Below are 13,546 nucleotides of genomic sequence, written 5' to 3' on the forward strand. Positions count from 1 at the left end.
ACAGTACACCTGTTTGTAGATTTATTCCCCTTTGTGGCTCTTATAGTAAGACATGATCAGTGACTGAAACAAGGACTTGTTTGTGTTTCAGAAACGGGAGGCCTTTTGCCAGTTGCTACAGTTGATGAAAAACAAACATTCCAACCAGGATGAGCCCGACATGATCTCTGTCTTCATTGGCACGTGGAACATGGGTGTGACATTTCATTCTCCTTCTTCAATTCCGACTATACTTTATACTGTAAATATAACAAAAATAGGTTTTTTATCACCTTAAGAACATAGCCAGAGTCCGCCCGTTTCTCTCTCAGGCCAGTACGGAGGTGCTAATGCATGCTTTTATATCGTTTAGATCAGTGATTTTCAAGACTGGACAAACGAAAAACTGGCAATACGGAGTTATTCCAACAAGTGAAAGAACAACTTGGGGAAGTTGGTATCACGTGATGTTGATGTTTACGTTTTACTGGGCATGCCCCATTGACTATTCTGGTTGATTATAGCGACGCATGTAGACAAGAGATTGGAATATTCCTTTCCATGTATACCATTGTTTCCGGAAAAGTCATTCGGAAAGAGAAAAACTCCTCATGTAAACATGGCTACTGTCGAGTGTCCGTGGTGTAAAGACTGGCAGAGCAATGTAATATTGGTCCGTGTGGCAACACCTAGCTCGTTCCTCCTATAGACTTAGTGATGTTTTCCAATGTAAAAAAAACGTGCCGTGGCTCAAAAAAGGTTGAAAAACACTGGTTTAGATTACTGTAATTACCCTGCTCTCTGGTCTTCCCAAAAAAAGTATTTTAAATCTCCAATTATTACAGAACTCAGCCGCACGTGTGCTGACGAGGACCAGAGGGCGGGAGCACATTACACCGGTTTTAAAGTCGCTGCATTGGCTCCCCGTCCGCTTCAGGATCGATTTTAAGATTCTCTTACTGGTTTTTAAATGTCTTAACGGCCTTGCACCTTCTTATTTATCTGATCTGCTTTTACCATATCAACCCCCGCGGACCCTGCGGTCCTCCGGCACTGGCCTTTTAACAATACCAAAACCCAGAACTAAAACCCACGGTGAGGCAGCATTTAGCCACTATGGCCCCCACCCGTGGAACAGCCTGGCGGAGACCCTCAGGACTGTGGAGACTGTTGATATTTTTAAAAAAAAGATTGAAGACACACCTTTTTAATCAGGCTTTTAACTAATATTTTTAAACTATTTTTTATCTTTTTAGTCCTATTTTATGCTTTTAGTCTTTAGCTTTTAACTCCAGTATTTACTCAAGGGGGGTCCTCCACACTGGGGGCCGTGTCGGGTCTGCTGATGGGGTGCCATCCTTGGGTCCCTTCGACCCGGCCGGCTGGGGGTTCCTCCCTTTAATGTGGGGGTCCGCCCGTCTGTCGGAGTCGGGGGGCCTGGGTACTGGTCCCCCAATGGCATGGCCTGCGGGTCCTCCCAGTGTGGACGGCCCCAAAGGTGGCGTTTCCTTCATCCTCAGTGCCATGCCATGTATCCCTACTGTGTGTGATTGTGTGTGTGTGTGGGTGGGTGTGTATGTGTGTGTGTCTAGTATGGAGGGTGGGAAAGAGGGGCTTTCTTTTGTTTTTGTTTTTTCCTTTTCATTGTGGTAATTGTTTTAATTCTGTAAAGCACTTTGTGTTGCATGTCTTTGCAGGAAAAGTGCTATACAAATAAAGTTGATTTGATTTACTATATCAGTTATCAATTTGATCAATATATTTGTAATATTTCATAGATTCCTTTAAAGCATCACACATTTTTATTACAAATGCACCCTTTGTTGTTAGGCTCTGTGCCTGCACCCAAGTCTGTGGCTTCCTGGGTGTTATGTCGAGGACTCGGAAAGACTCTGGACGAGATGACCGTCACTATCCCAAATGACCTGTATGCATTTGGAACACAAGAGAACTCTGTGAATGATCGCGAGTGGGTGGAGTCGATACGGGCCATGTTGAAAGAGCAAACAGAATTGGATTATAAACCAGTAAGAACAACTTATTCTGATTGTTTGTTTTTCAGTTCATCCTGTGCTTAAAGCACACCTGCATGCAATATGCTGTGTGAAGAACATCTTAATTAGCATTTGTTGCATTTGTTTGTAGATAGCAGTGCAGACGCTATGGAACATAAAGATTGCTGTGCTTGTGAAGCCGGAACATGAGAACCGCATCAGCCATGTGGGAATGTCCAGCGTTAAAACCGGCATCGCCAACACACTTGGTAACTTTTGTACTCGTAATTTGCTTTTTATTTTGGTAATGGTAATGGTTTCATTTCATTTGAACATGCATCAGATTACAATTGAATGCATCCCATAATCAGTTCACAGTTCCACATGTCCAAAAGGAGTAGGAAGAAGCAAAGCTTATTAAATCCTACCCCTCCATCTGGTACTTTTACAATCAGTAACTGATACATTTGTCCACTTCCTGCTTTCCAAAATACAGTTTAAGGTTTTTTTTTTTTTTTTTTTTAAATAATGTACCTCGTTCCAAAGTACTTTTACAATCAGTAACTGTTACATTTGTTCACTTCCTGCTTTCCATAATACAGTTTAAGGTTTTTTTTTTGTTTTTTTTTAAATAATGTACCTCGTTCCAGAGTACTTTTACAATCAGTAACTGTTACATTTGTTCACTTCCTGCTTTCCATAATACAGTTAAGGGTTTTTTTTGTTTTTTTTTAATAATGTACCTCGTTCCGAAGTACTTTTACAATCAGTAACTGTTACATTTGTTCACTTCCTGCTTTCCATAATACAGTTTAAGGTTTGTTTGTTTTTTGTTCGTTTTTTTTTTTAAATAATGTACCTCGTTCCGAAGTACTTTTACAATCAGTAACTGTTACATTTGTTCACTTTCTGCTTTCCATAATACAGTTTAAGGTTTTTTTTTTTTTAAATAATGTACCTCGTTCCAAAGTACTTTTACAATCAGTAACTGTTACATTTGTTCACTTCCTGCTTTCCATAATACAGTTAAGGTTTTTTTTGTTTTTTTTAATAATGTACCTCGTTCCGAAGTACTTTTACAATCAGTAACTGTTACATTTGTTCACTTCCTGCTTTCCATAATACAGTTTAAGGTTTGTTTGTTTTTTGTTTGTTTTTGTTCGTGACCATACAATGACATAATGGGTACTATTTTGACTTTATTCTTGTTTATGTCAAAATAATAATTCAGCTGCATCAGTGACACAGGTGATGTAAAAATGTAAAATGTTTGTTATTAGTTAGTTAAATTTGTCATTGCCACAGTCAAAGCTTTTGTTAATTTTTTTCTATGGTTCCCCAGGTAACAAAGGTGCTGTTGGTGTTTCGTTCATGTTCAATGGAACATCTTTTGGTTTTGTCAACTGTCACTTGACTTCAGGGAATGAAAAAATTGCAAGGTACCCTCCCCTACACAATTATTTCCCAAAATCTAACCATTGCATCTTTTTTTCATTTTTTCCTCCTAATGGATACACATGTAATTTTTCTGATGACCCTTATAGGAGGAATCAAAATTATCTCGACATTCTGCGCCTCCTTTCGCTTGGAGACAAACAACTAAGCTCATTTGACATTTCACTACGCTTCACACATCTGTTCTGGCTGGGAGACCTCAACTACAGGCTGGACATGGACATACAGGTCAAGCATGACCCACCCACGCGTGCGGTTTGATCTGTTAGGCTGTAACTTTGTGTGTGGTTATTGTGTTTGCAGGAGATACTTAACTACATAAACAGGAAGGAGTTTGATCCACTGCTGAAGGTGGACCAGCTAAATCTGGAGAGGGAGAAGAACAAAGTGTTTCTACGTTTCGGTGGGTATAAATGACTTTGGGGTGGGAAGCATCATAGAGAAGATCATAAATGTGTGACTAGTCGGCATACAAATAATTTAAATTATATCTGCTGGTAGGAGATAGATGAAGTAGCTGGGTTACTGTGCTTAGGCTGTGACGCTACCTCAGATAAGGGAAGATGCTTCAATGGATAGGAGATGACATCTCCTCTCTTTTATGCCTGGTATGTACTATATTTCATGTGTCCCAAATTCCAAAATTGTTCTCTGTTCCCGCAGCGGAGGAAGAGATCTCCTTCCCACCGACCTACCGATACGAACGGGGCTCAAGGGACACGTATGTTTGGCAGAAGCAGAAAGCAACTGGGGTGTGTTGATGAAATGTCACTCACATTACGGACAAATGTTCATTCATTCATTCATTTTCTACCGCTTATCCTCACGTGGGTCGCGGGGGGGGGGGGGGGGGGGGGTGCTGGAGCCTATCCCAGCTGTCTTCAGGCAAGAGGCGGGGTACACCTTGGACTGGTGGCCAGCCAATCACAGGGCTCGACAACACTTATCCAGTCGCTGTAGATTTGCCCTAACATTTGTTTGGAGTGCACGGCCAGAAACACTTCAAGTGTACACAGTAAATCTAACAGGATCTTGCAAGAATTTAGGAGTAGATTTGATGACTTGGCAACTCATACAAATATGGTCAACCTGCTGCGCTAATTTTATTCATTTAAACATATTATATTTCTACACAATTTCTAAGTGATTTTGATTACTATTGCGTCTCCATAATTATTTGATTTTTTCTAAAAATCTATAAATTAAAAGCTTTAAAATAGCATATTTGACATTATAGAATAAGTTGTAAAAAATATAATCTATAATAGCAATAATAATATTTTTAATGTCTAAGCTTTAAAATATCATTTTCTGATTTATATTATAATATTACTTTGAATTATTTTTTTTTAATGGATCATTTAATAGGTTGTACAAATGGTGAGCTGAGTGATCCTATTACTAAAAGGATTTTAAGAACTTGAAATATGCAAATCACAATTTTTTTTAACATTTTAAAAATAGACTATGAATTCAAAACTGTAAAATAGCATTTTTTTTAAACTAGTCATCTGATTATTTCTATATGTTCTTTATTTTTTTTTTTCAAATATGGACAAAAAGATCCATAATGTCCATAATTTCAAAGCTTTTTAAAATGGATTTATTTAAAAAAAAAAAAAAAAAGATACTAAATCGTTAATACTGCACTGTAAACCATGGTAGTAATAGTACATCAACTAAATCTATATTTAATACAAAGTATGTATATAAAAAGCTCTACCTATTACAACCTGCAAACATGTTCATTTATAGTATTATAGTACAAACCTGGACTGGACGTCAGCCAATCACAGGGCACATATAGACAAACAACCATTCACACTCACATTCATACCTATGGACAATTTGGAGTCGCCAATTAACCTAGCATGTTTTTGGAATGTGGGAGGAAACCGGAGTACCCGGAGAAAACCCACGCATGCACGGGGAGAACATGCAAACTCCACACAGAGATGAATTGAACCCTGGTCTCCTAGCTGTGAGGTCTGCGCGCGAACCACTCGACCGCCGTGCCGCCCGGACAAATGTTTGTTTTATTTACTTTAACATATTAGTTACAACGTTAACACTGCAGTTTTTCCTCTTTTGTTGTCTGTCCCAGATGAGGACTAATGTTCCATCCTGGTGTGATAGGATTTTGTGGAAGTCTTACCCAGAAACGCACGTTGTTTGCAACTCCTATGGTAAGACCATTGGATCAAATCTTACATTATTTTGTTGTAGTTCTTTTAATAATTGCCAGAGATAGTCTCTCCCTTGACAATGCAATTGAAATTATCCACTTTTTTTTTAGGGTGCACAGATGATATAGTGACCAGCGATCACTCCCCTGTGTTTGCAACATTTGAGGTGGGCGTGACGTCACAGTTTGTCTCCAAGAAAGGTAGTGAAGAAAAAAATAATCAAAGCAAAAAACAAATCTATACCTTCACCATCATATTTGACGATACTTCACTCTCCTCTGCAGGGCTTGCGAAATCTTCAGAGCAAGCTTACATCGAGTTTGAGAGCATTGAAGCCATAGTGAAGACTGCAAGCAGAACCAAGTTCTTCATCGAATTCTACTCTACTTGTTTGGAAGGTGAGACGTCACTCACTATTCACACATAATGTTAAAAAAATGTAAGTCCACCATCCACGACTACTGCAGACCTCCTGTTTGTAATAGAATTGGACCTGTTTTTTTTCTTTGTTATGTCTCTTTTATATCTCCCTCCCTAATTCCAGGCAGTCAGTATCCCTTTAAGATATCATAAATTTTGGCCCCATTTTGCTCCTCCACCTCCGTCTGTCCACGTTTGTTGCTCTTTTGAATACAATTCCATAGAAACATCACCCAACTTCTCTCCCCACTCTCTTTGCCTCTCCCTTCCCTTTTGTCTTCTCTCCTGGGTTTCTCTCGCTCTCTCTCAACTCACAGAGTTCAAGAAGAGCTACGAGAACGACAGTCAGAGCAGCGACAACGTCAACTTCCTGCGTGTGGGCTGGTCCAATAAACAGTTGACTACGCTCAAACCGCTTCTGTCGGAGATCGAGTACCTGCAGGACCAACACCTGCTGCTCACTGTGAAGTCCTTGGATGGATATGAATCCTACGGTACGTACACGCCGTGGATCTGTTTGTGTGTGTGTGGTGCAATAAACGCAATGTCATCATCACCAGGAGAGTGCGTGTTAGCGTTGAAGTCCATGATTGGCAGCACGGCACAGCAGTTCCACACCTACCTGTCTCATCGCGGGGAGGAAACTGGAAACATCAGGGGATCAATGAGGGTTCGAGTCCCTTCTGAAAGGATGGGAACCAGGGAAAGACTCTATGGTAGTGTATTATGTACACTGGGGGCCACTGGAGCTAGGGTCTGGGCAAGGCTGGGCCGTATCAGGTTTCCAAAAAAAAACCAAAACGCATTTATTAAAAACAGAAAAATATACAAACTTTTTCAGTGCTTTGGTTCCGATTTTCTACAAGAAAACTTTTGTTTTTCTGCACAAAATAAGATGAAAAATAAATAAACAAATCAAGAATAAAGAAAATCAATCAATCAGTAATAAATAAATATAATAATAATAATAAAACGGCAAATACTAAAAACTTAAGAAACCACATATAGTTGATGGGTAGACAAATTATTTTTTTCAGATTAAAATGAACAAAGCATTATTAGAGCCCTGTAGACATGACAAAACACGACTATAGTCACATTTGTACTCTTTTTATTTACAACATATTGCGCAACTGCAGGGTCTTGAGACACATGCTAACTCGCAAACTAGAGAGCTAGCGACCTAAACGGTAGCCTTCAAGTTATTTCCTTTAAACTTAAATAGCCAAAAACTTACCACTTCCACACGAATAGGGAGGATAACTATTAACAGTTATTTAACCTTTAACATGAACATTAATCAAACGTAATAATTTTTTCTGGGTACATGATACCATACAGCATCCATATCAAACATTAAACTTTCATATCAAGGCGGGGGCCTCAAACTAGTGCCGCGTGTTTGAGACCCCTGATGTACAGTATGTGCAAATGGACCAGTGCTCTAGGTGTCTTAAGATCTCTGAACACACTCTTTCAGAATGGATCAGCGTGGACAAAGATGAAACGGGTATACCCAAAGGGAAATCGACCCAGGCATCCAGAGTGGGACATGAATATGTGAAGTTAGTACACTTTTCTTTTCTCCCTGTATTATCATTCTTCTGGTCTGATCCGGTCGTGTATCTATCCTTTTGTATTTTAAATGAGCACAATGAGGGGGAAATACTGCTGTCTCTACAGAGCCTAATATCCATCGACTAAGTGAAACTAAGACAGAAAAGAGAAAGACGTGTGTGTTCGTGTCTTCCATAAGGATTGTGGATGAAAAAAAAAACTGTCACTAGAAACACCCACCAGACTTGATCACCAACAAAAGGCTTTTATTATTTTATGGGAGTATCCTGCCTCTCGACTGAAGACAGCTGGGATAGACTCCAGCATGCCCGCGACCCTCATGAGGATAAGCGGTATAGAAAATGAATGAATGAATGATTTATCTCACAACTGGCACAATAATATCATAATCATCGTAATAACATGGGCTACTGTTGTGACTGTACTCCACCAAAATGCAACATTGAATCCCAGACATCACTTCCTGTCCACAATTGAAACAATTAACCACAATAAAGGATAGATTACGAAAACCATGGAGAGGATTTTGGGTTACAGTGTGACTTTTTCATGTGAGACATTGTATCTGGGCCACCTGGTGGGAGACTCTGTGTTAAGAGAAGATAGGTATTTATATAAAACCATGTTGGTAGTAGGTAAAAAAAGCCATTACCAAAAAATGGCTTAATCCAAGACCCACGGTACTGGAGGGCGTGATGAACACAATACATGACATGGAACTATTTACACATAGATTGAGGACTGAAGAAGACGTGTGGAGAAAAATGGGTGAAATGGACAATGTTCACGGACAAAAATCAAGGAAATGACTCGAATTGCACCATGACAGCGAATGTAGGATAGCCAAATTGTGTGCTGTGTGTGTGTCCAGTGCCCCCTTTTTGTTTTTGAGTGTGTTTTTATTGCTCTTGACGTTTTGTTTAAAAAAAAAATTGAAAAATAAAGTATAAAAAAAAAGGATAGATTAGATGGACGAATATGAACTAATATTCATATAGTTATATTCATAGTAAACTCTTGTGATAACAGTATAGATCATAATGACATATAAATTATAATAGAACTATTTCTAAAATCACAAATACTTCAACTTGCTGATATCGTTAATCGTCAAACAGCTAAAATAATGCATAAGGCTAAAAATAACCAATTAGCTAAAAATGTCATCCAATACTTCTCTACAAGAGAGGAGAAATATGATCTCAGGGAAGAACTAAATTAGAAACACTTCTATGCTAGGACTACGTTAAAAAGCCATAGCATTTCAGTATGTGGAATCAAACTATGGAATGGATTGAGTAAGGAACTCAAACAATGCACAACGATGAGCCAATTCAAGAAACAATACAAGCAGTTGATGTTTGCTAAATACAAGGATGAAGAGTCTTGAACCAGTCATGATGTGCTATATATATCACTATATTGACACTTACTATGGTACCCATTATGTCATTGGATGCTCATATCACCTCGTACTTCAGTACGAGGTACATTATTTAAAAATAATAATAATTTTAAAAAATTATTTTTTTTTTAAAACAACCTTAAACTGTATTATGGAAAGCAGGAAGTGAACAAATGTAACAGTTACTGATTGTAAAAGTACCAGATGGAGGGGTAGGATTTAATAAGCTTTGCTTCTTCCTACTCCTTTTGGACGTGTGGAACTGTGAACTGATTATGTGATGCATTCAATTGTAATCTGATGCATGTTCAAATGAAATAAAACCATTACCATTACCATTTCAAAACAGGTTACATAGGCCCTAAGAAAATCATATGTATTTTTTTTTACAGAAACATACTATGTCATTTTTGAGAGCTTCCATTGTGCAAAAGTGTAATTATGCAATATAATGTTGGACATACATAATTAGGTTTTTTTTCCATGTTATTATGATGATGACTGAACACCTTCAATCAGGGGGGCAGTACTCATAAAATGTCTTTTAGGTTTGAAATCTCTATGATAGACCACATTTTATCCAGTTTCTATCACATGTGGTTTATATAGTGGGGAAAAACAACAGAAATATAATAATTTGTCGCAATTTTGTCTCGTTTTGAAGGCCACCTTTGGTTCGTAAGCAGCTAGGGGAGCTGGGCAAGGTCAGTGAAGAGGCAGAGAAGACCAGCAAGGAGGAAACGGCTGCAAGGTGTGTAAATGTGTGTGTGTGTGTGTCGATTGCAACAAATACGTCTCAGATACGTAAATGCCAAAAGTAATCGTCTTCCTGTGTGTATTGTTCAGACCTAAACAGGATTGTGATGGTGATCCATCTGTTGGCAAGAACAGCTACAATAACCCCGCCTACTACATTTTGGAGGGTGTTCCCAATCAGTCGGCTGCTGCTATGCCGTCTGAGCTTCTCCCATCATCCGCCACCCCCAACCCCCAGGCCACGAAAGCCCTCCCTCCTGTGGCTGTAGCTCGGACCAAACCCCCTTGCACCCCCGTTGCACAATGCCACCCACGCAGACCCATGACAGGTCACTCTGTGCGTGCCATCAGTGAGGAGGGCTCCTCAGAGGACGATGGAGGAGTATGTGTAGGAGGAGCACACGGGGGAGCCACGGTGGGGAGCACACTCAATCGCCCTCCTCCGGATTTCCCACCCCCTCCTCTTCCGAAGGGAGCGATGGATATGACTGTAGAGGCACCTTTCCTAAAACCTCGCCCACTTCACCCAGATCTAGCTGAGGTCAAGATCCCTGCAGCCGGTCCTGGTTCTCCGTTGGCTATTGGAGAAAGTTTCAGGCGAGGAGGAGGCGGTGCCGTCGTTGGAGGAGGAGGCGCACTGGACGATCAGTCTTGTTCTGTGCTTCAGATGGCAAAGACTCTAAGTGAGAGCGAGTTTTCTGGACAACCTCCACGCGCTCCTTCTGCACCTCCTCCCCTCAGGGGGCAGGCTTTGGGTTTAGGTCTGGAGGCCTGCCGGACCTTCCCACCCAGAAATGCCATCACAGAAAGTATCGCTGAGGACCTTCCTGAGGAGGTTGGATGTTAAGATGATCATATTCTTCACTTGGGATACTTTAATGTTACTTTAAAAAGCAGTTCTTCTTCTTTCTGGAATTTAATTCATCCTTAGTTTCCTTTTTCTCTTTCAGGCTTTTTGGGGTAGCAGTAGCTCCTCTTTGTCCGTGGGGGAGTCTTCCGTGGGGGAATGGCTGCAGAGACTGGGACTTGAGCGATATGAGCAGGGACTGCTGCACAACGGCTGGGACGACCTGGAGTTTCTCAGGTACATGCTAGTATAACAGTCAGATTATAAGAGTAACATTACTATTGCAGTATATGGACAAGTATTCAAAGGGACTCGTTTAAAATCGCTGGAATGAAAATATGATGTTGGTAATTGTCTGCAATATTTTAATCACATTGGTGAACAAAAATGTTGCCTGAGGGTTTAGACCAGGGGTCTCAAACATGCGGCCCGCGGGCCAGCTGGGGCCCGCAGGACGCTAGTTTGAGGCCCCCGCCTTGATATGTAAGTTGCGGCCCGCGCAAGTTTGATATGAATGCTGTATGGTATCATGTACCCAGAAAAAATTATTACGTTTGATTAATGTTCATGTTATCATGTTATCCTCCCTATCCGTGTGGAAGTGGTAAGTTTTTGGCTATTTAAGTTTAAAGGAAATAACTTGAAGGCTACCGTTTAGGTCGCTAGCTCTCTAGTTTGCGAGTTAGCATGTGTCTCAAGACCCTGCAGTTGCCAATATATTGTAAATAAAAAGAGTATAAATGTGACTATAGTCGTGTTTTGTCATGTCTACAGGGCTCTAATAATGCTCTGTTAATTTTAATCTGAAAAAAATAATTTGTCTACCCACCAACTATATGTGGTTTCTTAAGTTTTTATTATTTGCCGTTTTATTGTTATTATTATATTTATTTATTTATTACTGATTGATTGATTTTAGATATTTGAAGATATTTGAGCAAAGTTTAGTCATTTTTTTGTTTTTAATAAATGCATTTTTTTTTTTTTTTGGAAAACCTGATGCGGCCCAGACTCTAGCTCCAGTGGCCCCCATGTAAATTGAGTTTGAGACCCCTGGTTTAGACCTACTGTGCTGCTTGTGTTATTATTTTATTAGCCACATGGTGGCACTGTTATCAAACCCTAAAATGTAACTCCTGAAGTTGAATTGAAATTTCATTAAAACACCAAAAAAATTCAGGGACACTTTCAGGGGACTGGCAGAAGGGGGGAATCAAACCCAGGTCTTTGCTAACCACTGAGGCCAGCTGAATGAATTTGTTTTGTTAATAACTAATGTCAATTCAATAACACTTGTTTTGTTGTAATAGAAAAATCAATAAACACAACTTGTTAATGGGAACTAATAAAAACACTGTTCTATTATTTGGCAGTGACATCACAGAGGAGGACCTCGAGGAGGCAGGGGTGCTCGACCCCTCTCACAAGCGTATCCTGCTGGAGAGTCTCAGACAACAACAGAAACTGTAGACCACAACGGCGTCACGGCCGCTCTCTAAAGCAGCCCCGAGTGGGGATTGTGCCATCCGATGTCCGACATTGCCTCCTGAGAGAACATGAACTTCATCTCTATCATTTCAAATGTCTTTTCAGAGGTGCGGTCAACGGTTGTTGCTGTAGTCGTACGTAGCCTTATTCGGAGTCGACGGGATGCGGCGTCACAGCATGGCCTTCTGCTCGAAAAACCTAGCGAGAAGAACTAGGACATCACAGGACTCTTCCAAGTGTGTTATGGTGTCTTTTGTGACCGAGTGCCAACATTTAAGACACAAAGCGGGGGCATGTCTCAGGTTTTTCCACAGCAATGGCCGCAATGTGGAGGAAGTCACTCCAGTTAAAAGTCAAACCACAAAGACGCAAACAGAAAGTGGAAGGTTACTTTGAGATGGTGAATCAAGGACCTACCTAAAGTGGACTGAACTTATTCTTGTCCGTTTCAGTGCTGATATGACCAGCCTACCTATTGTTTGAGTGTTTATGTGTATTTATAGTTTAAAAAAATATTCTTGTAAGGATAAAGGGAAAAAGTGCCAACCAATACCGACCTGAAAGTGTATGCAAGGTCCGCTGCGGTTCGCAGTTTGCATTTCATGTTCTGAAGGTTTCATTTCTCATGTCCACACTATTTCACTGTGACAGCACAACCCACATTCGCGGGACTTTAGGTCATATTTATTCATACCTAATTTTCTAACATTCAAATAAGTAAGGATTTAATAAACCACACTGATGTCTTGAAACTTTTGGTTGACAAAAACTGCTTTGTCACATAACAAAAGTATTTCTCTTGCCCTTTTCACCCTAGTGTGTTGTTGATGTTCCCTGATTCGACCACTAGATGGTGCTGTTACAGCATTAGCCTCAACCAGCCGCTGACAGGGAAACCTGATGACGACGTTCACTTTGGTTAGTAATCAATAATGTACATTTTCTTTAAAAACTATTCATAATGACAGTGTTGTTACTACAAACAATATATATTTTTTAGATCTTTAAAAGCCATTGCAGTGTTTTAAGGGATATGACAAATTAACCCTTGTTAAAATAATAAAATTGTGAGATTTCCACTTCTTACATAATACACACTTTTGTTCAAACACTCTTAAAAATGCTGGGTTATTTTTTTTACCCAATCGCTGGGTTGAGCCTGTTGGGTCATTTAATTGGGTTATTTTTATTGAGTTGGGTATTCTGAGAACCCAATTCGCTGGGTTATCTCTGTTGGGTGCTGAGTTATTTGCTGCTGGGTTGTGATTTCCATTATATTGTGCTGGGTTATTTTGGACAACCCAAAGCGTTGGGTAGAATTTTGAACACGAGTAACAAAGCCCCGCCCACAAACTTACTTCGTTCGGACCCCACATTTCATCTGAGGAGACGAATTTCAGCACGGAGCAAGGTTTGTTACATGCCCACTATTGTTTTA

At 40.0% G+C, this 13,546-nt stretch overlaps 1 protein-coding gene across 1 annotated transcript in view; it reads left to right on the forward strand.

Annotated features, from left to right (window-relative positions):
* Positions 1 to 13,449, forward strand: part of inppl1a (inositol polyphosphate phosphatase-like 1a) — a 29,650-nt gene extending 16,201 nt beyond the window's left edge. Inside the window, exons 11-27 of the mRNA XM_058079781.1 lie at positions 92 to 194; positions 1,810 to 2,006; positions 2,125 to 2,242; positions 3,316 to 3,412; positions 3,518 to 3,656; positions 3,732 to 3,831; positions 4,092 to 4,180; positions 5,533 to 5,614; positions 5,725 to 5,814; positions 5,899 to 6,012; positions 6,352 to 6,528; positions 6,595 to 6,750; positions 7,515 to 7,599; positions 9,682 to 9,768; positions 9,864 to 10,608; positions 10,724 to 10,857; positions 11,994 to 13,449. Coding sequence (XP_057935764.1) covers positions 92 to 194; positions 1,810 to 2,006; positions 2,125 to 2,242; positions 3,316 to 3,412; positions 3,518 to 3,656; positions 3,732 to 3,831; positions 4,092 to 4,180; positions 5,533 to 5,614; positions 5,725 to 5,814; positions 5,899 to 6,012; positions 6,352 to 6,528; positions 6,595 to 6,750; positions 7,515 to 7,599; positions 9,682 to 9,768; positions 9,864 to 10,608; positions 10,724 to 10,857; positions 11,994 to 12,090 — 2,610 coding nt within the window. The 3' untranslated portion in view covers positions 12,091 to 13,449. The remainder of the gene's footprint in view (positions 1 to 91; positions 195 to 1,809; positions 2,007 to 2,124; positions 2,243 to 3,315; positions 3,413 to 3,517; positions 3,657 to 3,731; positions 3,832 to 4,091; positions 4,181 to 5,532; positions 5,615 to 5,724; positions 5,815 to 5,898; positions 6,013 to 6,351; positions 6,529 to 6,594; positions 6,751 to 7,514; positions 7,600 to 9,681; positions 9,769 to 9,863; positions 10,609 to 10,723; positions 10,858 to 11,993) is intronic.
* The last annotated feature ends 97 nt before the right edge of the window (positions 13,450 to 13,546 follow it).

Source organism: Doryrhamphus excisus, chromosome 8, assembly GCF_030265055.1.
Source record: "Doryrhamphus excisus isolate RoL2022-K1 chromosome 8, RoL_Dexc_1.0, whole genome shotgun sequence".
Lineage (NCBI taxonomy): Eukaryota > Metazoa > Chordata > Actinopteri > Syngnathiformes > Syngnathidae > Doryrhamphus > Doryrhamphus excisus.